We start from the raw sequence: 24,279 nt of genomic DNA, 5'->3' as shown, positions 1-24,279 counted from the left end.
ATAACTAATAAGGAAAAAAAACGAAAAAAGAGAAAAAGAAAAATGGGGAAAAAAAGGGCTGTTTATAATATCTCACAAAAATACAAAATCATCAGTGTCGTCAACTCCGATCCTCTCAACATACATAAAATCGAAACTGGAAAAACAAATAGGCTTGGAACAGGGTCATATTACATCATATGAAAATATTAAATAAATGGTCTCCATATCTTCAAATTTAATAGAAGTATCAAATACAACACTTATAATTTTTTCTAAATTTAGACATAACATAGTTTGAGAAAACCAATGAAATACAGTAGGAGGATTAATTTCTTTCCAATTCAACAAGATAGATCTTCCAGCCATTAATGTAAGAAATGCAATCATTCGACAAGCAGAAGAGGATAAATGGAGTGAGTCCAATATTGGTAAACCAAAGTTTGCAGTAACAGGATGAGGTTGTAAATCAATGTTCAATACCTTAGAAATAATATCAAAAATATATGGGTATATTTAGGTATATAGGTACATAGGTATATGGACAGGAAAGGAGTGGAGGGTTATGGGCTGAGTGCGGGTAGGTGGGACTAGGAGAGATTAAGGGTTTGGCATGGACTAGGAGGGCCAAGATGGCCTGTTTCTGTGCTGTGATTGTTATATGGTTATATAAATGTCTTTCCAATATTTTTTCAAAAGCAGACACGACCAGAACATGTGAGTTAAAGACACTATCTCAGAATGACATCTGTCACAAATAGGATTTATAAAGGAATAAAAATGAGCCAATTTATCCTTGGACATATGAGCCCTATGCACAACCTTAAACTGTATTAATGAATGTTTAGCACATATAAATGATGTATTAACTAAATTGAAGAATTTTATCCCAATTCTCAATAGGGATAGTAAGGTTAAGTTCTCTTTCCCAATCATTTTTAATCTTATAGAAGGGCTCTGAACGTATCTTCATAATTATATTGTAAAATTTTGATATTAGCCCTTTCTGAGAAAGATTTAGTTCAAACAAATTCTCCAAAATACCTGAAGACACAAAATTTGGAAAAGTAGGAAGTACAGTATTTAAGAAATTCCTAATCTGTAAATATCTAAAAAAATGAAATCTAGGCAAATTATATTTATTAGATAATTGTTCAAAAGACATAAAACAATTATCCAAAAATAAATTGGAAAATCGTAGTAATCCTTTAGTCTTCCAAGCTGAATAAGCTTGGTCTATAATAGAAGGATAAAAAAAGCAATTGGATACAATAGGAATACTTAAAACAAACTGAGTCAACCCAAAAAATTTCTGAAATTGAAACCATATACGTAAAGTATGTTTTTTTTGAAAACTTTTTTTATTGCATTTTTAAGTAATTACAGAGTGAAATATGAGAAAAAATATGTATATAACCCTTCCCCCCTCCCCTTAACCCCTCCCCCCTGACTACCCTATAGAAAAAAAAGAGAAAGGAAGAGAAAAAAAAGAAAGAAAGAAAGAGTGTCTGGTTGGTGGTAGATCTCCACATGCTCCATGGAGTTCATTATAACTTTAATATATATATTTATTTCTTTCCCCAAATAACCAATTGTTTCATCTTCAGAGCATTTATATATTTAGTCCTGTCTTTAGTAAGTAAGGGCTCCAAATTTTCAGAAATGTTTCATTTTTATCTCTTAAATTATACGTAATTTTTTCTAATGGAATACAGCCATAGATTTCTTTCTTCCAAGAGTCTATACTTAAATATGTATCTGATTTCCAAGTAACTGCAATAGCCTTTTTCTTTTTATTGGTCCATTAAGCCCATTAACGTAAAGTATGTTTAACTATCGGATTGTCAATTCGTTTCGGCAATTTAGAAAGAGCAAAGGGAAGAGAAGACCCTAAAATAGAACCCAGTGAAAATCCTTGTACAGATTTAATTTCCAGGTTCACCCAATGAGGGCTAAAAGATAAATCCCAATCTTTTAACCAACATATCAAATATCAGATATTAACTGCCCAATAATAAAATCTAAAATTAAGCAATGCCAATCCACCTTCCTTCCTTGCCTTCTGTAAATATTTTTTACCTAATCTAGGATTTTTATTCTGCCATATATATGAGGAAATTTTTGAATCAACATTAGCAAAAAAAGATTTCGGAATAAAAATTGGTACCGCTTGAAATATATATTAAAAACTTGGGTAAAATAACCATCTTAATAGCATTAATCCGACCTATCAGAGATAAAGATACTGGTGACCATTTAGTAAACAAACATTTAATCTGATCGATTAGGGGTAAAAAATTAACCTTAAATAAGTCCTTATAGTTGTGATTTCAATCCCTAAGTAAATAAAAAGAGTCATTAACTAATTGAAAAGGTAAATTTCCATAAATTGGAACCTGTCTATTTAAAGGAAACAATTCACTCTTATTAAGATTTAACTTATACTCGGAAAAATTACTAAATTGAGCCAACAATGATATAACTGCAGGAATGGATTTCTCAGGATCAGAAATAAATAATAATAAATCATCTGCATATAATGATAGCTTATGTATGTCCGTCCCACGATTAATGCCAAAAATGTTCTGTGATTCTCTAATAGCAATTGCCAAGGGTTCTAAAGCAATATCAAATAATAATGGACTAAGAGGACAGCCTTGTCTAGTACCCCGAAATAAATGAAAAAAGGGAGATCTTTGATTGTTAGTAAGCACCAAGGCTACTAGAGTATGATATATCAGTTTAATCCAGGAAATGAATGTTGGACTAAAATTAAACTTCTCAAGCACAGTAAATAAGTATGGCCATTCAACTCTTATCAAATGCTTTCTCCGCATCTAGTGAAATGACACATTCTGAAGTGCTATGTGAAGGAGTATAAACAATATTCAATAATCTGCTAACATTGAAAAAAGAATAGCGATTTTTAATAAAACCAGTTTGATCTTCCGAAATAATTTGGGGTAATACCTTCTCCAGCCTGGATGCCAGTAACTTGGAAAAGATCTTGGAATCTACATTCAATAAAGATATTGGTCTATAGGATGCACAGTCAGTAGGGTCTTTATCTTTCTTCAATATTAAAGAAATGGAAGCTCTATAAAAAGATTGTGGCAGTTTACCCAATCTAATTGCTTCTTCAAAAACCCTGCATAACCAAGGAGAAAGCGTAGTGGAAAAACATTTTAAAAATTCTACTGTATACCCATCTGGACCTGGTGCTTTCCCAGAATTCATAGAGGAAATAACCCCTTTAATTTCTGCATCCGTAATAGGAGTTTCTAATATTGAAAGATCATCTGATGATAATTTTGGAAAATTCAATTTCCCAAGAAAATCACACATGGTATTATAATCATGATGGAATTCAGAATGATTCAGGGAGTTATAAAAATCTTGAAATGATTTGTTTATCTCATCATGGTTAACTGTCAGATCCCCATTCTGCTGACGAATCTTAGTAATTTGACGTTTAACCAAAGCATTCTTCAATTGACTAGCTAACAGTTTACCCGATTTATCACTATGTATATAAAAATCAGATCTGGTTTTCATTAATTGATTTTCAATCGAAGATGTAAGTAATAAACTATGTTCCATTTGAAGTTCAACCCTTTGTTTGTAAAGCTCCTTACTAGTAGTCGAATATTTCTTGTCAATCTCTTTAATTTTATCAACTAATAAAATAGTTTCCTTCTTAATGCGTTTTCTCAGACCAACAGAGTAGGAGATAATCTGTCCACGTATATATGCTTTAAAAGTGTCCCAAAGTGTTCCACAAGAAATATCATCCATGGAATTAGTTGAAAAGAAGAAATTGATCTGTTCCTTCATAAATTTAATAAAATCCGGATCTTGCAGTAAGGTAGAATCAAATTGCCATTGTCTAGCACGAGAAGCTGTATCCATAAATTTAATAGAAAGTTTTAATGGAGCATGGTCAGAGATGGCTATAATATCATAATTACAGCCACTTACCAATGGAATAAAACAAGAGTCAATAAAAAAATAATCAATTCTCAAGTAGGAATGATAAGCATGTAAGAAAAATGAAAACTCTTTGTCCTTAGAATGCTGAAATCTCCAAATATCAAAAATTCCATTATCAGTCAAAAAAGAGTTAATATAAGTGGCCGACTTATTAGGTAAAGTCTGAGTAGATATAGATTTGTCCAACAAAGGATTTAAAGAATAATTAAAGTCACCACCCATTATTAACTTATATTCATTTAGATTAGGTAGAGAAGTAAATAAGGACTTAAAAAAAATCAGGATAATCCACATTTGGAGCATAAACATTAACCATAGCAACCTTTTTGTTAAAAAGTAAGCCAGTAATTAACAAAAATCTACCATTCCGATCCGAAAAGATATCGTGTTGGACAAATGCAATAGAGGAGTCAATAAAAATTGAAACCTCCTTTTACTTTAGCATTCGAATTCGAATGGTACTGTTGACCCCTCCAAAACCAAAAAAGGTGATAATTATCCTCTTTCCTCACATGAGTTTCTTGTACAAAAATAATATGAGCATTGAGTCTTTGGAATACTTTGAAAATCTTTTTCCGTTTAATCGGATGGTTTAAGCCATTAGTATTCCAAGAGACAAAATTAATGGTCTGAGCCATATTTCTGAAATCAACCCTTTGGTATATAAAGGGTTATCCAAATTATGAACTCATGCACCCGGAAGAGGAACAAAAATAAGGGGCAGACCTGGAAGTGACAACATCGCGAACATTTTAGTCGTTTAAAATCAGCCCAAATGAAGAAACTAAAAAAAACTGATGTAAAGAATATAAGATTTAGAAAAAGACCCCTCCAGTCCCCACCCAAGAGGAGAAAAGATCTCCCCAGCCAGGAGAACGCTGGGAAAAAGGAGAAATGAAACTAAATCTACCCCCATATCAGCAGAAGGCAACTCTGTGTATAAAGCATAAAAAAGATCCACCCAAACTCTAAAGAAATAATAATCACTATACTAAAACCAAACTTCTTAATATAATTGGTAGTAAAAAAACAAAAAGAATATAATCACTAGTAACTTATAAATCGGGTTAAAACCCAAACAAACCAAAAAAAAAATCTAAACTGTGATAAGAAATGCATTATAGGAAGAAGACAAGAGAAAAAAATGGCGAAATCAAAAAAAAAGCCAAAAATATTTTAAAGAAACCGCCATCTTAGTAAAAAAAAAATCACCTTCGAAGGATTAATAAAAATTACCAAAGCTAAAGTACAGTGATTGAAGTAAGTAAAATAAAAAGATTAGTACATCAAAAAAAAACTTTAACTAGAGTATAGAGTAAACCTACACCAATAACCAGAAACAAAATCTGGTTTTGGAAACAAAAACCATCTTGCAACGATCAAAATCACTCGTTTATTAGAGATGAGAATCCATAGCAGTAGGGAAGTTCTCATTCAAAAAGCTTCTCGGTTCAGATGTAGAAAAGAAAACACACCTTGATGCATTGGGAGGCGATATCCTGAGTTTCGCAGGGTATAAAAGCGCAGGTTTTAGATTTTTCTCATAACATTCGGACATCAGAGGTTTAAAAAGAAGCCTTGCCTTCATTACTTCTGGACTAAAATCTTCCACTAATTGAAAATTGAATTCTTGAAATTTGACCATCCCTACATGCCGAGCCACACAAATAAGTTGCTCTTTAACATGCACATAATGAAATCGGACAATTACAACCGGTGGTTTAGCTGAAGCACTTGGTGATCGACGCATAATTCTGTGAGCGCGATCAAGTAATGGAGGACTGTCTGGGAATACAAAAGGGAACGCGTCCTTTAAAAGTTGCGCGAAGTACTTCGAGGGGTCCCCTTGTTCAATACCTTCCGGGAGACCAAGTATGCGTAAGTTCTGTTTTCTGGACCGATTCTCAAAGTCGACACTCTTGGCTTTAAGTGTTTTCACCTGTTTAATCGTTGAAAGTAATTTCTGCTCCAGTTTTTCAATTATCAAGTCTCGCTTCCGAGCGTCCTCTTGCAAAGTTGCGATTAGAACTTGCTGCTGGTTAACTACTGAATCAGTCTTATCCATATAATCTTGAAAAGCCTTTATATCTTGTTTGAAAATTTGTCGTTGTTCTTCAAATTTTTCATTTAAAACCTCCAATAATATTTCATAAGTCAATTCAGTGCGCTTAGGATCGGTCTTTTTCTTCTTCCCGTTCCCGTTAGGATCTTTCCCAGGTTCTCGCCCTTTAGATCTAAGAGCCATTTCTGTATTCATTTCTTCAAAATTCACAATAAACTCTTAAAGATAAGTCCAAAAAAGTAGCAAGAATCTTTTGGTGTAGGTAAAAATAAGTTAAATAAGGGTGATCATAGGTTAAAAAAAGTAAAGGTTATGGAGCGAATCTGAAAGAATGCTCACTCCATGAGCGTCTCCTGCTGACTTCTCAGGCCTCCTGAAATTCATTCTTTCCATTGTCCATATTGCTGCTACTGCTACTCCATGTCCTTCTGGTAAACTGTCACAGATCATGCTAACCATGATTTATACAATCTTGATAGTTTGGGGAGCTTTACTGAATGCAATAGTGGTAGATAGATAACCGCTGACATCCAGTCCACAAATACAGAAACTACAACAGCTGTATATTCTATACTGTCTTAAAAACACAAAAGGAAAAGCATTCCGGCCAGTACAACAAAAGTTGGGAGAAGTATTAGACCCAAAGTCATATAATGTTAACTGAAAAATGTAACAAGCCTAATAGTCTGAACAGTTTAGACTTCAGCAAAAAGAGATCAAACGATTGAGAACTAAAGTAAGAGTATAAGAGTAACTCATTTGAGCAAGGAAAACCTTGCTCAAATTATGGGCTGTAAAACCTACAATGAGCATGCAAAAAGTAAACGTTAGAAGAATGAGGCTCTTGCAGTGAATTTATAAAGAAGAAACAAAGAAATGAAAGAGTAATTAAACAAATTCCTTGATTCTGCCTTTGTAGAAGTGGACATAAACATTTCCCAGATATATTATGGTACCAAGAGTTCAATGAAAGAGAAGCAAATTAGTGAAGTTAAAAAATGATGGAAAAATTAAGAGTTTGTATTAAGAGCTTAAGAGTTTGTATCCTTGAGTAGCTTTAGCTCCCCAATTCACTTTCCACTACTTTGTTCACTGCATTGTGGTGCTGCCTCGTGCACCCATGTGGAACTTGTCAAATTCATCAACTTTGCCACCAACTACCACTCAGTCTTTAAATTCAGTTAGTCTATCCTGATACCTCTGTCCCTTCATCTCTCGGTCTCCACCTCTGGTCACAGATTATCCACCAACACCTTTTACAAACCCACTCATTTCCATTGTTACTTTGACTACATCTCTTCCCACCCTGCCACTTGCAATGAGGCTATTCCATTCTCAGTTCCTCCATCTGAGCCTCATCTGACCTCATGAAAAGACTTTCCATTTCAGGACATCCAAGTGTCTTATTTCCTGTGTTGTTATCAATACAGCTCTCACCCGCATCTTCTCTATTTTCTGATCTGCCCTCATCTCACTCCTCCCGCCCCACCCCTATGATGTAAGAGACTGGTAGGGTTTCTCAGTCTGCATCATATCAGAGCACCCTCCAGTACTCGTCACCTAGTCTCCTGCCTTATTATGACTTTCTGATTATTAATAATTTTGAAGAGAAAACCCAAAGGTATGTGGATGAGGGAATGATCAGGAGGATGGGGAAGTTCTGGGCTAGAATCAGCACCTGGAAGAATCCAATACCAGACCATATAGAATAGAGACCTAAAATGGACTTGCAGTCATTTAATTACCCATGGCTATTCATGAAATACAAATGAGCATTGTTTACAGAAGACGTGTACACATCCAGCCCGATAACTGCATCTGTATATTGCAGTTTTTCAATGATTCTGCAGCATTCCTTCACATCCCAGCAGCTAACTGGTAAGACAATGCCAGGAGTATTATGTGCAGTTCTTGTCACCCTACCATAGGAATGATGTAATTAATCTAGAGAGACTGTAGAAAAGATTCACAAAGATTTTGCTGGGACTGGATGGCTCAAATTATAAAAGTTCTGCATAGGCTGCGACTGTTTTCCCTACAGGAAAGGAGGCTGAAGGGTATCCATAGTGAGATATGCAAAATCGTGAGTGACATGGACATGGTGGATGATCACAGTTGTTTACCCCGGGTAAGGGTAAGGAGGTCTAAAACTAGAGGGCATAGGATTAGGGTGAGAGGGGAAGAATTTAACATAGACATGAGTGATAAGTTTTCCCATACAGAGGGTGTTGGTTATGTAGAATGAGCTACCAAGAAATGGTAGAGGTGGATGCAGTTAACGTTGAAAAGACATTTAGATAGGTACAGGGATTGGAAAGTCTGGAGGGATATGGGGCAAATGTAAGCAAAAGACACCTTAGTTGCAATGAACAATCTGGGCTAGAGGGTATTATTCTATGACTCTAACACTTATAACAAATCTATCAACTTTCTAAGAGGGGCCTCTTAAACTCCAGTTTATACTTCAAATCAAGTTAATTATAACCATCCTATATGATGCGAAAATTGTCATTTTGAGGCAGCAGTACAGTGCAGAGACATAAAAATTACAATAAATTACAAAATAAATCAATAGTGCAAATTGTTAGGTAGTATTTGTGGCTTGTTCGGATGATGAAGGGGAAGAAACTGTTCCTGAATCACTGAGTGTGGGGCTTCAGGATCCTGTGCCTCATCCTCAATGTAGTAATGAGAAGAGGGTATGTCTTGGATGGTGAGGGTCCTCCTTGTGCACTGATGAGGGTTGTGCCTGTGATGGAACTGGTTGAATCTGCATTCCCTTGTTCAGATTCAGATTCAGTTTATTGTCATTTAGAAACCACAAATGCAATGCAGTTTAAAAAATGAGACAATGCTCCCCCAGAATGATATCACAAAAGCATATGACAAAACAGACTACACCAGAAAATCCACGTAACGTTTGGCAATCCCCAATCCAGAGTCCACAGAGGCTGCTGCATATTAATATCGCGCTACCGTCTAGCGCAGGGGTGGGCAAACTTTTTGACTTGTGGGCCACAAAGGGTTCTAAGATTTGACAGGGGGGCCAGACCAGGAGCAGATGGACGGAGTGTTTTGGTAATACACCTCATAAGAGAAAATAAAATATCATGGGATATGTAGAAAACATGTGCTTTAATTTCAATTGAAAATGAACAAATGCATTACAACAAAATATCTGTCTTTGAAGTCCCATGGTATTTAGCTATTTATTAAAATGACTTTTAAAACACTGAAAATTAAATGAATAAAATACAGCTTTTTTTTTATAGTAACAGTTATTATTTTAAAGCACTGAAAATTCTGTTATCCTTCAAGATATTATCATCATCACTCTCCTCCTGACTGTCTTTATTTCAAAAACGGTAGGAGATGCAGGTCTACTTGTCCTGCTCCTTCTTATTCAATTGTCCCCTGTGCCAAAACTCAAAAACGACCAGCACAAAGACAGAACAGTGACAGCGCGCCAGTATGCGGAGCACGTTATTTGATCTGGAGCGCATTTTTTATATTGAGAACGTACGTGCACCTGCACACTACTCATGTCCATCACTTAACAGAAAAGACATGTAACATGTAAGGCTTATTGAAAAAAATATTTTCAAATGCATTTTTTACATAACACAACGAAGAAACTTATTTTTAATTTCAGTGGGAACAGTGTTGTTGGTCTCCCTTTTTAGCCAGCGCATCAAAGTCTGGATTTAGTTTTGTTGTGGCGATTCTCAGGATGGATCTGAGGTGTTGGTCAGTGAACTTGGATCTGTGGCTGGCTTTGTTGATGTTCATGACGCTGAACGCCTGTTCACACAAATAGGTCGAGCCGAACAAAGAGTAAAGCACAAATGTGGAGTAATACGCTGCACCTCAACAAAGGTCAATGTGTAGCGGTGTGCTACAGGCAGCGCTAAAATTACGACACGGAGTCGGTAACTGCAGTCGAAGAAAAAAACTTTATTCGAAATCCCCAGCCTCACTTTTAAGCCTCCCTCAACCTGCCCCCCCGTGGCGCAGAGGCTCCAAAGCTCTGTGCTCGCAAATCCCCGCAGGCTATCTCCCTTAGCCGGAATGCTGGCTAATTGTGAGCCGGTTCGGATGTGCCAGGAAATGGGTCGCCACAAATGTATATAGAATGCGTCATCTATTGGGAAAACGCTAGAATTGCGGGGGAAAAATATTAACAAGGTTTATTAATATAATTTCATCAAGTTCTGCGGGCCGGATTAAAAAGCTTAACGGGCCGCGTATGGCCCGCGGGCCGTAGTTTGCCCACGCCTGGTCTAGTGCGTTCTGCGGAAAGGAGCTCCAAATCCACTAGACTAAAACAAAACCAAAAACTAAAGCTACAAGACCTGCACAAAACCATATAATTACAACATATAGTTACAACAGTGCAAACAATAGCATAATTGATAAAAAAAAAACAGACTATGGGCTCAGTAAAAATAGTCCAAGATGTTAAAGGACAATAAGTTCAAAAGAAATCACCACAGTTTCCACAAGTCCCTGGGGTCCCGACAGACTCGCCATCCCATGCCAGCAGCAGAAGGGAGTACTACTCCCCACTATGGACTTCCAAGGCGCCGCCCGACTCAGCCTCTGTTCTAAGATTTCCTTAAACACTCCAGCAAGCTGATCAGCACAGGTTTTCAGTACCTGGTTAGGTACACCATCAAGGCCTGATGGCATTGTAAGGGTTCACCCTCGTGAAGGATATTCTGACATTAGCCCCTGAGGTGGAGATCACAGGGTCGCTGGATGCTGTGGAGATTTGCACCAGTATGATGTTATTCTCCCTTTCAAGGAGATGTGTTTTAGTTACTTATAACTGAACTCATTTCTGTAACCACATTAAAAAAAAATCCCCTTTAATATTATTTTTTATATTTTTAATAAAGTTCGCACTAACTATTCTCCCTTGTCACTTTTTTTAAACAGGGTGTTTTATTACTTTGGGAGCAATTTGAAGATATTGATCACCATAGCTACCATGCATACAATGGCATGGCAGGTCTCCTGCTGATTGTTTTACGGGTGTGTCTAGCCTTGCTCTTAACCTCTAGTCTTTACCAGATTATTACTTTGGAAAGAAGTGTACTTAAGAGAGATTTCTACATCACATTTGCTAAAGTAAGTATGATTTTTTTTAATCTTTTACCTTTTTCTATAAGGTTGCCCCTCATTTTCCTGTATTTCAGGAAATAAAGACATAACCTGGCAACTTCTCCGATAACTCAGGCCCTTTATCTGGCAGCATTCTTGCAAATCCTTTTTGCACTCTTTTCAGTTTAACCTTATCTTTCCTACAACTGTGATCAAAACAAGTACTCCAAGTGTGGCATCACATTTATATAACTGCAACATGATGTTGCATCTCCTAACGTTACATCCATGCCTCGATGGAGGCCAGCGTGCTAAATTTGCCACCCTGTCTGTCTGTGGCACCCCTTTTAATGAACTATGCACTTGTGCTCAGTCTCTCTGTTCCATTGCACTCCCTATTGCCCATCATTCATAATATAAATCCTACACTGGTTTCACTCTCCAAAATGTATCATCTCACACCTTTCTGTATTGAAGTCTATTTGTCAATCCTCAAACCACTTTCCCAAGTGACAAATGTTCTACATTCTATGATAAAATTCTTCACTATCAACAATACTACCTAAATTTGTGTAATCTAAAATTATTTGTGTTTTTCTAGTTACCTTCTACCAAATTAAAATGCACTCAGATGCTTGGTTCTGTCAAAATGTTAATGGGTTGTTGCCTAAAGAAAGGTAACATGCAAGGAAACTGAAGTTGCATTTGAACTTGAGAAGATTTTTGAATAAAGACCAATTGTCACTTCACATCAATAGTAGGTCACTGAACTCTAGTACTTCCCTCACTATATTGTTATATTAATCAGAGTTAAGCCAAATATAATCTTTTTCAGCAAGTATGTATGCATTTATAAAATAAGTTCAGGGAATATTTGGCTAATAATGTGCCAAAAAGATGCAGGAAACACTTTATTGATGATTTAGCCATCTGTACTTTGTTTTCAGAACTGACTGAATAGATCAAGCAGCAATGTAACTCTTATAATTTTACATCCAGCATTAAAATGTGCTCCATGAATTTTCATACTTTCAAAGCTAGTTTAACATTTAATTGAGACCAAAGCTTACCAAAGTTAAACAGATTTTCTTGCCCCCAACTTGCCTCAGTAATGCTTCTCTGAACATTATGAAGGGCAAAATGTTTGATTTGATGTGCTTAGAGGAGACCAAAGATTCAAATGATTTTGTGAGGTATGCAGTTGTAAGTGATGAGAACAAGTGAGTTGGGTCAAAATCTCTGCTTCTACCTTACAAATTCTGTGAAATATTTTCCTCCGTTATCGTTCCAAAGTTGAGTGTTGTTGCTGGGTAACTACAGTTACAGTCTAATCATGATAAAAAGAGCATTAATACTTTAAAGCAATGTTGTATTTCTGACACAACTTTTAAGATGACATTGTCTTGTAAACTGCCAACAATTAATTCTGCTTTTCATAATTATATCTGGATTTAGATACTGATCTCCCAGTCAGAAAACACAACAGTGCAGAATCATAAGAAGTATGATGTTTGTGTGTCTTCTAAACGCCAGCAAATACAGCCCCAAAGCTCTCAAACCCTCCTCATATTCATTCCTGGGATCATTCTGATGAACCTCCTCTGGACCCTCTCCAATGTCAAAACGTCTTTTCTCAGATAAGAGGCCCAAAACTGCTCACAATATTCCAAGAATAGTCTGACAAATGTCATTTAATGCCTCATTATGACATCCTTGCTTTTGTACTCTCGATTTCTCTCTCAAAATTAATGTTAACATTGCTTTTCCCTTCCTTACCTTTTGACTCAGCTTGCAAGTTAATACTTAGGGAATTTTGCCAAGGGCTCCTTCTGCATCTCTCATTTTTGAAATTGCAGCCCATTTACAAAATAGTCTATTCTTTTATTCCTTCTACCATGCACTTCCCTACTCTGTATTTGGGGCAGCATGGTTTAGCATAGTGACCAGCTCAAGGCTTTACAGTACAGGAGACCTAGGTTCAGTTTGTGCCACTGTCTGTGAGGAATATGTATGTTCTCTCTATGACTATATGGGTTTCTTCTGGGTACTCTGGTTTCCTCTCACAGTGCAAAGACATACTGGGTGGTAGATCAATTGGTCATTGTAAATTGCCCCATGATTCGGCAAGGGTTAAAATGGAGAATCGCTGGGTGGCATGGCTCAAAGGGCCTATTCCTTGCTGTATCTCAATAAATAAATTCCAACTTCCGCTTCAAAGGTACATTTAATGTCATTCTTTGCCCATTCTCTCAATCTATCTAAGTCCCTCTGCAGACACCTTGCTTCCTCAACATGACCTGCCACTTTACCATCATCCACAAACTTGCCCATATAGCCATCAATTTCTTCATCCAAATCACTGACATATAACACGAAAAGTGCCAGTCCCAACACCAACCCCTGCAGAACACCACTATTAGCAGCAGCCAACCAGAAAAAGCCCCTTTTATTCCAACTCTCTGCCTTCTGACAATCAGACAATCTTCAAAATAAATGCTATTATACTTCCTGTAGTACCATGGACTCTTGTTCAGCAGCCTCATACAGCATCTTGTCAAAGGCCTTTTGAAAATCCAGATAAACAGTATCCACTGACAATCCTTTGTCTATCCTGCTTGCCTTTCCAACCACTGTAATCAGGCCTAATTGCCTATAATTACCTATCTTCTGTCTCACTCCCTTCTTAAACAGTGGATGACATTTGCAATTTTCCAATTCTCCAAGAACCATTCCAAAATCTGGTGATTCTTGAAAGATATTTACTAATGCCTCCACAATCTCTGCAGTTGCCTCTTTCAGAACTGTGGGCTGTAGTCCATCTGTTCCAGGTTACTTATCTATCTTCAGACCTTTTAGCTTGCTAAGCACTTTCTCCTTAGTAATAGCTACTGCACTCACCTCTGCCTCTTGACACTGTTGCATTTCTGACATTCTGCTAATATCTTCCATGGTGAAGACTGATGGAAAATACTTATTCAGTTCATCCTCCTTTTCTTTGTCCCCCATTACTAGTGTCATTATTCCAATGGACAATATCCATTAGTATCTACCTTTTACTCTTTAGACATCTGGGAAGAAATGTTTTGCATCCTCTTATATTATTGGTTAGCTTGCTTTCATATTTCATCTTTTCTTTTTTTATGGCTCTTTTATTTGCCTTCTGTTGGTTTTTAAAAGCTTTGCAATCCTCTACCTTCCGAACATTTTTTACTGTATTAAATGTCCTCCCTTTTACTTTTATGTTGTCTTAGACTTCCCTTCTTGCCACAGTTGCCTCATCCTCCCTTTAGAATAGTTATTTATTTTTGGCATGTGTCTTTCCTATGCCTTCCAAATTGTTTCCAGAAACTCCAGCTGTTCTGCTGTGATCCCTGCTTGTGTCCCCTTCCAGTCAACTTTGGCCAGCTTCGCTATCATCCCTCTGTAATTCCCTTTACTCCACTGTAATACTGATACATCCTTTTTTATCTTCTCCCTTTCAAACTGCATGGTAAATTATCATATTACTCCTTAAGGGTTCCTTTACCTTAAGCTCCCTAACTGAATCTGATTAATTACGTAACACCCTGTCTAGAATTGTCATTCCCCTCTGGGCTCAATCACAAGCTGCTCTAAAAAGCCATCTCGTAAACATTCTATAAATTCACTCCATTGGAAAAATCCAGTTGGTGCTGGATCCCAATTTACCTGAATATTGAAATCCTCCCTGATTATCGCAACATTGCCCTTTTTACATGCCTGGCCCATATTCTATGTTTTCATATCCTGGCTACGGTTTGGAGGTCTATGTATAACTACCATTAGGGTCTTTTTACTCCTGCAGTTTCTTCGCAATTTTACATCTTCTAATCCTATGTCACCTCCTTTAAAGGATTTGATTACATTTTTTTACCAACAGAGCCACCACACCCCCTCTGCCTACTTGCCTGTACTTTCGATACAATGTGTATCCTTGAATGTTAAGCTCCCAACTGTGATCTTCTTTCAGCCACAATTCAGAAATTACCACTACATCATAACTGCCAATCTCTTAATACCACTTCAAGATTATCTATATTCATATACTGCATGGATTCAGAAATATCATCATCAGATCTGTCTTCATTACCTTTCTCGATTTTGGTCCCCCGTTACATTTTAACTCTTCCCACTGACTGCAGTTTTGCCCTATCATCTGCTTGTCCTTCCTCACAGTCTCATTGCACATTGCATCTACTTGTATACCAGCTGCCTCATCATCAGCCCCATCACTCTGGTTCACATCTCCCCTACCAAATCAGTTTAAACCCTCCCCAACAGCTCTAGTATATCCACAGTATATATAACTATGCCTGTCTGCCATGCACCCTTTTGCAAAATTAATAGGGAGAAGTGATGGTAAAATAGCTGACCACCACTTCCCAGAGACTGATAAACACTCAAATATTAAGTGTTTGAGAAGATGCAAAATTGTACACTGAAGTAAAACATCAGCTATGGTCCCATTAAATGGTGGAGCAGTCTGGAGAGGTGACTTGTCTACTCCATACTCTATTTCTTTTTTTCCAGGTCACTTGAGATAGGCATTTCCTGCATCCCACAAATGAATAAACAAGCTAAGGAGAGCAAAAAGCAACAAACATGGTAGAACCCAAATCAGAGAATCTCTTTAGTATTGCTTGCAAGGGCAACTTGATGCTACTACAAAGATTAAATCAAAATCAGTAACCAACATTTCCAAAGCCCTAAATGCTACCTGTTTATTTAAAGAGGTCAAAGCTAAAGTCATTTATTCTTGGATGAAGGGTCTCGGCCCAAAATGTTGACTGTTTATTCCTTTCCATAGATACTGCCTGACTTGCTGAGTTCCTCCAGCATTTAGGTAGTTTAATTAGAAACATGATAAAAATATCTGATGGAGTAAACAGAGAAATTATAAAATGAATCTAGCCCAGTCCCAACCTACCCCAAATTATTTGTTAACAGATCCAGATACCTACAAAAAATATCTGTGTGGTTTTTCAGTCATTAATATTACAACTCGGGTTGGTTGAAAACAGAACTGGTAATTTTTCATGCAAAGTGGAAATGAAGAAATATCTAATAATTTCTTGATCCTTTTTAAAAGCATATTGTTAAAGGGGTTTTCATGGATTGACAACCAGCACAAGGATCTCTTTCTTTTTAATATATTAGGGCTGCATTCTTTGGTTGCTCTGCCATCCAGTCTTCATAGCTGTATCAGCAATGTTTGCCGAGTACCAAAGAAAGAAGGTATGTACTTGAAATTTGCATTCCTGAAAGAATGTGACTTTGTCCAAAGAAAATCTTTCATGGATTTTAATTATAAATTCTTTCTAACTAATTTAGTCCACTGAAGTTGGTGTTCACACAAAATGGCCTTCTCTGGACTGGAGAAATCAAATAACGCACTTGCATTTGATCCACAGGGGTAATTCTGAGCTTCCTATATTACATACCTCTTTAATTCTCAATCCCACACATATTCCAGCCTATCTTTCTGCAGCTTCTTCCACTGCCGTAGTGAGACCCAAAGTCAACTGGAAGAACATCATGAATCAAGGCACTTTGCAACCTGTTGGAATGAATGTTGAACTTCCCACTTACAGATGAATTTCTTTCCCATAGTTTACCATTATCATGCTTGTGTACATTTATCACCCAGTTTCTTTAAGTTACCTTGCTAATAGTCAGTATTCATGCTCCTTATTACCCATCCTCTTCACCAATCTTCATAACCTTTATTTCTTAAACTGCACTCCTCCCACCAACCATGATTTAAAAACTGACATCTCTGCATTTCCCCTGGTTCTGAAGAAGAGTTACAGTGCTTCTCGACAACATTTGAATTAACAGTGGTTGTGTGAAAGAGCAATTTGAGCACCAAAAAATGATGCACCGCAGGCCATGAACAAAGGCCTACTTTTAGAACTTCTGGGAGTATCTGTATAATTATACATCTGTAACCCCCTGGGTCGCCTCAGGCTCGCTCAGCTCGTTCTCATCTAGGGGGAGCAGCCTTCGGCCCTACCAAACTGAGTAATCAGCTGGTGTGGATGCTGTGTGATGTCCCCGCCTCGCCCAAAAACAGACAGTACATCATATGTGATTAAATGAGTACAATTTATAAAGGTTACTATAACTAAGTGATTAATAACGATACAGTATATATGAAGGAAAAACAATAAAGAAAAGGCGCCAAACTTATCAAAGTCCAAACCACTTTGTGCACAACCATTGGAGCTCAATTACTGAAGTCTTCTGGCCACCATTCAATCCCCTCCGAACTCCTTGACTCGCAGCTCAGGACCACCCGAAGTGGTCAACCAAGCACATCTATTGTCGTCTCCTCTCCTCAGGGTACCTCCTGGCCTTGGACCCCCACCCGGGGTCCAATCCTCGCCCAGTTTACAGCATCGCGTCCTCTCTCTCTCACCCCCTCGCGCCGATCTGTCCAAAAGCCCACCAGCAATAGCTTACAGACTCAGAAGAAAGAACAACATTAATCCCAGTTGGTTTACAAAGGAATACAATTCTCGTTATCAGTAAATTTTAACCCAAACAAGCTTCCAGCACTCTCTCACAACAAAGAAGCATTCCTACTTTTAACAAAACAAAGAAGCCATTTTGATTACATACACAGTAACAAAAAAAAAAGAAGAAATCCCCTTTACACATCTCCTCACATCGTAACAGATATTGAGGAGGATGCACAATTTCCTGTTGAATTTTTAATATCTTGTTCACCAACTGGTGCACTGTTGCATAATCTTGATGTATAGAAAGTTCCAATAATATTGCTCAGGAATTGGAATCGATCAATAAAATGCAATGGTATAATTATATATCCAAAATACAGATATGCTTGCTACATTTAAGAGGGATTTGAACAGATATTTAAATCAGAAAAAGACGATCTACATCTCAAGGTTCTGAAATAAGTGGCTGAAGAGATTATGGAGGCATTACTAACAGCCTTTCAAGGAGGATTGGAACATTGCAAAAGTTACTCCATTCTTCAAGAAGGGAGAGAGGCAGAAGAGAGGAAATTGTAGCTCAGTTAATCTGACCTCAGTGGTTGGGAAGATCTTGAAGTCAATTGTTGAGGATGAAGTTTTGGGTACTTGGAGGCACATGATAAAATAGACTGAAGTCAGCATAGTTTTGTTAAGGGAAAATCTTGTCTGACAAATCTGTTGGAGCTCTTTAAAGACATAACAAGCAGGACAGACAAAGGAAAATCAGTAGATACGAGGAAATCTGCAGATGCTGGAAATTCAAGCAACACACACAAAATGCTGGTGGAACACAGCAGGAGAGCACATTGCTTCTTCCTATAGATGCTGCCTGGCCTGTTGTGTTCCACCAGCATTTTGTGTGAGAATCGGTAGATGTTGTGTACTTTGATTTCCAGAAGGCCTTTGACAAGGTGCCACACAAGAAGCTGCATAACAAGTTAAAAGCCCAAGGTATAGGAAAGATATTAGCATAGATAAAGCAGTTGCTGATTGGCAGGAGTCAAAGAGTGGGAATAAAGGGAGCCTTTTTTGGTTGGCTGTTGGTGACTAATGGTGTTCCTCTTGGGGTGTGTGTTAGGCCTGCTTCTTTTTACGTTATATGTCAGTGATTTGGATGATGGAATTGATGGCATAGTGGCCAGTTTTGTGGCTGATAGAAAGATGTGTGGAGAGGCAGATAGTGTTGAGGAAGCAGAGAGGCTACAGATAGACTTGGATGAGAAGAATGGGCAAAGAAGTGCCAGATGGAATACAGTGTTGGGAAGTGTATGTTCATGCACTTAGGTAGAAGAAATAAAAGCGTAACCTGTTTTCTAAATGAAGAGGAAATTCAAAAATCTCTGACCTGCAAAGGGATGTGGGAGTCCTCATGCAGAATTTCCTGAAGTTTAATTTGCAGGTTGTGTTAGTGGTGAGGAAGGCAAATGCAATGTTTGCATTCATTTTGAGAGAACTAGAGTATAAAAGCAAGGATGGAATATTGAGGCTTTATAAAGCTGTGGTGCAACCTCACTTGGAGTATTGTGAGAGGATTTGGGCCCCTTATCTAAGAAAGGATGTGCTCATGTTGAAAAGGGGTCAAAGAAGGTTCACTAAAATGATTCCAGGATTGAAAGGCTTATCACATGTTTGATGGCCCTGGGGCTCTACTCACTGGCATTCAGAAGAATGAGGGGGATCTCATTCAAACCTATCAAATGTTGAAAAAGGCCATGATACCATGGATGAGGAGAGGATTTTTCTTATGGTGGGAGAGATCTAGGACTAGAGCACACAGTCTCAAGAGTAGAGGGATTTCCATTTAGAATTGAGATGAAAAATTTCTTGAGCCAAAGAGTGGTGAATCTATGGAATTTGTTGCTACAAGCAGCTGTGGAGGCCAAGTCAATAGACAATAGACAATAGGTGCAGAAGTAGACCATTTGGCCCCTCGAGTCTGCACCGCCATTCTGAGATCATGGCTGATCATTCACTATCAATACCCAGTCCCTGCCTTGTCCCCATATTCCTTGATTCCCCTATCCATCAGATATCTATCTAGCTCCTTCTTGAAAGCATCCAGAGAATTGGCCTCCACCGTCTTCCGAGGCAGTGCATTCCACACCTCCACAACTCTCTGGGAGAAGAAGCTCTTCCTCAACTCTGTTTTAAATAACTGACCTCTTATTCTCAATCCATGCCCTCTGGTACTGGACTCTCCCAACATCTGGAACATATTTCCTGCCTCAATCCTATCAAATCCTTTAATTATCTTAAACGTTTCAATCAGATCCCCTCTCAATCTCCTCAATTCCAGTGTGTACAAGCCCAATCTCTCCAATCTCTCTGCGTAAGACAGCCCTGCCATCCCAGGAATCAACCTAGTGAATCTACGCTGCACTTCCTCAATTGCCAGAATGTCCTTCCTTAAAACTGGAGACCAAAACTGTACACAATATTCCAGGTGTGGTCTCACCAGGGCCCTGTACAAATGCAAAAGGACATCCTTGCTCTTGTACTCAATTCCCCTTGTAATAAAGGCCAAATTTCCATTTGCCATCGGGTATATTTAAGGCAGAGGCTGATAGATTCTTGATTAGTCAGGGCATGAAGGGATACGGGGAGAAGGCAGGAGATTGGAGGGAAAATGGGTCAGCCATGATGAAATGGTAGAGCAGTCTTGATGGGCCAAATGGCCTAATTCTGCTACTGCATCTGATGGTCTTATGGTCTTAAAGTGTTTATGGATACAATCGTAATGCCAGTGAATGGGAATATTATAGATGGGCACAAAGGTCAGCATGGATGTAGTGGCGCAAAAGGCCTGTTTGTTTGCAGTACGGTTTGACTGCGCTGAAATATTGTGCAAAAGGGCAGTGTAAGCAGGTTGGTGTAACTGGAGGTGCTAAAATGCTCTCAGATCTGCAACCAAACTTCAAGAGAACTGGCAAGTTACTAAATACTAAGTCTGCACAAATATTTCCATGCATTTTAAAAGTTTAAAAAATGTATTCTGGAACACTAAGTTCTAATTGAGAAAGCACTTGTAGACTAAAATGTTTCTCTTTCCATTGTTGCTGCCCGACCTGCTGGGTGTTTCCAGCATTTTCTGTTTATTCAAGCAACAGAAACAAAATGCTTGTGGGAACGCAGCAGGCCCGGCAGCATCTATAGGAAGAAGAACAGTCGATGTTTCAGCCGAGACTCTTCGTCAGGACTAACTGAAAGAAGAGATTTGGAAAGGGGAGGGGAGATCTGAAATGATAGGAGAAGATAGGAGGGGGAGGGATGAAGCTAAGAGCTGGAAAGTTGATTGGCAAAAGGGATACAGAGCTGGAGAAGGGAAAGGATCATGGGATGGCAGGCCTAGAAAGAAAGAAAGGGGGAGGGGAGCACCAGAGGAAGATGGAGAGTAGGCAAGGAGTGATAGTGAGAGGGACAGAGAGAGAAAAAAAGGAAAAAAATACTAAATAAATAGATAGCTAGATAGGTACGTAAATAAATAAATAAGGGATGGGGTAAGAAGGGGAGGAGGGGCATTAACAGAAGTTAGAGAAATCAATGTTCATGCCATGAGGTAGGAGAGACCCAGATGGAATATAAGGTGTTGTTCCTCCAACCTGAGTGTGGCTTCATCTTGACAGTAGAGAAGGCCATGGATTGACATATCAGAATGGGACGTAGAATTAAAATGTGTGGCCACTGGGAGATCCTGCTTTCTCTGGCGGACTGAGCGTAGGTGTGCAGCAAAATGGTCTCCCAGTCTGCGGCGGGTCTCACCAATATAGTGTTTTCAGTTTATTATTTAAATTCTGCAGCAACAGCAATTTTATGATTTCCTAAAATGTGTCAATGTTGATTTAGCAAAGATATGTCTTAAAATCTGTTTCCACAGGACCAGTCTTAAGTAAAATCATTGTTGTTTCTTCCCAGATTATTGTCATTACTGTCATTCTCTGTCAGTCTGTCTCCATGGTCATCTTGTACAGACTCTTCCTTTCTCGGAGTCTTTTCTGGGAAGTTTCATCACTTTCTTCAGTTACATTGCCGCTCACTATGTCATCTGGGCATAGATATCATTACAAGTCCTAGTGATGAAGATGTAGCTAAAGAAAGATTCACTACATATAATATATATTGAATTCTAATAGCAAAGCTGTGGTTTTGGGTAACATTTTAATACAAATTATTATGTACCAAACCAATCAAGACTAAGTCATTTACAAAGGCTAGTCCACATTACATGCACTTGAATTAATAAATTTAGGATTGTGGACACAATTTTTCAGAGCATAATCTGCCACCATAAATGCTGCAAATAGAATCATCATGGAAAAGAGTATGACTATGTTTATTTCAAAATTTGTTTCTGTACCAAGATTAATGAAATGCAATTTACAATATTATGTTTTTATTCTGTTGTATTATTGATATCAATATATTTGTACTATAAATGTTAACAACTCAGTCAATGGGAAAACTAAATATTATCAAATTAAGTACTTTTGTTGTTGAGGTTCATAGGCATGTTTCCATAAAATATAATTTTTTTTTATCATTTTGATCTCCCCTAGAAGCAATTGCACAACTTTTACTCAAAAGAGGATAGTGAATTATTTCTATGGTGCTACATGATCATGTACTCATTAGGTGGAGAATATTTTCATATTTTTGTAACAAATAATTTCTTGAACTCCTCCCTCTTGTGACCCTGTTGACAAATTATCTATCTTGCGTGTTGTATAGATAGGTTCATCAGCTTCATTACCTCCAGGATATTTCATGATAAAGAATTAAACAATTAAACAGAATGTTGGAAACATTATAATTCTGACAGTGAAATTGATCATTGATAGTAGAAATGAAAGAATTATTTTCCATATTAAAGTGCCTCTGTACACTTACAATATCAGATTCTCCAGAATGGAAAATCATAAAACACTACCAGCACTCTCATAGTGTGGTTGAAGACTCCTAATCATGGATGTAGATTTGCACATTGGCACCTGATGTGTGAACATGGGCACAAGTTCAATTTTCACCTTGGGTACACTGAACATTGATATCATTGTGATGTTTAAATAATTGCGCAGATTAGACACAGTTGAGATTTCTAATTTGGCTGTATGCTGAGGATGGATGATGATCTCTAACAGTCAGTAGAACCATTTTCCCACTGACTTTATTTTTTTTTAATTTTTATAATTAAAATTTCAACACTTGATGTAGACAACGGTTTTCAGTCTTAAATTATCATTTTAAGTAATTCTTGCAATACAATTTCTATGCACATTCATTCCTCCTGGCCTACAGTCTTTGATATGCATGGTCAATTGGAAGAGAAACTGGGTGTGGAATTAAATTCATAACTGTCCAACAATACAGAAGTTTCTTTGTTTATATGTAGGTACAGGCGCATCTTATGTTTTGAAGTTATTCATAGATTGTTTGCTTTGTAATAAATGAACAATTGCATCTGATATGTTTTGTACATAGGAAAGGAGTGTGACACATTTGCATTGGAATGTTGATATTAGCATGCTCAAATATTATAAAGGCACATTTCTTTCACAAAGAAGTATTCCTTTCAACCATTTTTTTCAAAAAAAGGTTGTAATTTTTTTTGCAGTTTAATTTACCTAGATCTACAATACAAGACAGCTGATTATGCCAGTTTTAGTTGCTGCAATTATGTCTTGTTCTACATATTTAAGTAGTATGTTACTTAAATATGTATACATTTTAATTATAATTTGTCATTGTTGATATTTAAATCTATGAATAAAGACCCTATGCATCAGTGACTGTTTAATTCACTAGTTAATGTAACCATTATCATATATAACCTTTTTGATCAATGCTACTAATAATGGCAAATTAAAAATCAACACACATAGTTACTGAAAGCTCAGCAGCAGTGTTTCCCAAGTATTTAAGACTTAGATGGAGCCATCTGTTACTTTAGATAAATCATCTGTAATAGAGTTTGGTGTAAAAAAAAGGGCCGTGATGCTTTACTAAATAATTTTCTCAAGGGCCGTGATGCTTTACTAAATAATTTTCTCTGACATTTATTCTGTACTGTAAAGAGAAAACACAATCAAAGAACTTACTCAGTGTCATCAAAACATGATAGAGTCAATAAGGCTGCAATGTTCTGATTACAACTGAACTGCAGCCCAGTGTTTTTAAGGAGTATAAGAGAGAATGTGGATGATAGGGCTGGAGGGAAAGGCAGGAGAGAAATCTCCCGATTTGTAATTGTTCAACATATGAAATTCGGGTGTTAATTTGGATGAATGTAGGAAAGAGGAGCAGAAATAAACAAATAAACATCTCCTCTTCCGTGTACTAAGATTATAATTGGCACATTGTTGATCTTTTTTTCTATTTTGATGTCTACAACATTTTATCTCCCTCTAGTCAAAAAATTTACTCTCCACAGTTTTAAATGTACTTAATGATGTGGTATCCACACCCTCTAGGTTCAGAATTCCAAAGACTCATAAGTGAGAGAGAGTCTCCTCCTTATCATAAGTAAACAATCTTATTTGAGTTCTAGATATGCCATTAAGAGCAACAGCCTCCACTCTGTCTTACCTCTCTGAAACTGCATGTTTCAGGAGACCGTCATTCATTCTGATTTTC

The 24,279-nt window shown here is 37.4% G+C and overlaps 1 protein-coding gene across 5 annotated transcripts in view; it reads left to right on the top strand.

Annotated features, from left to right (window-relative positions):
- The window catches only part of gpr180 (G protein-coupled receptor 180), a 100,068-nt gene extending 76,637 nt beyond the window's left edge, over window positions 1-23,431 (top strand). For all 5 annotated transcript variants that reach the window (XM_059970356.1, XM_059970355.1, XM_059970360.1 and 2 more), the window contains 3 exons: window positions 10,970-11,161; window positions 16,310-16,387; window positions 21,565-23,431. In XM_059970356.1, coding sequence (XP_059826339.1) covers window positions 10,970-11,161; window positions 16,310-16,387; window positions 21,565-21,723 — 429 coding nt within the window. In that variant the 3' untranslated portion in view covers window positions 21,724-23,431. The remainder of the gene's footprint in view (window positions 1-10,969; window positions 11,162-16,309; window positions 16,388-21,564) is intronic.
- The last annotated feature ends 848 nt before the right edge of the window (window positions 23,432-24,279 follow it).

The sequence above is a fragment of the Hypanus sabinus genome, chromosome 5 (genome assembly GCF_030144855.1).
Source record: "Hypanus sabinus isolate sHypSab1 chromosome 5, sHypSab1.hap1, whole genome shotgun sequence".
In the NCBI taxonomy this organism is placed as follows: domain Eukaryota; kingdom Metazoa; phylum Chordata; class Chondrichthyes; order Myliobatiformes; family Dasyatidae; genus Hypanus; species Hypanus sabinus.
Note: the sequence above shows the minus strand (reverse complement) of the source record. Positions and strands in the feature narration are given on the sequence as shown.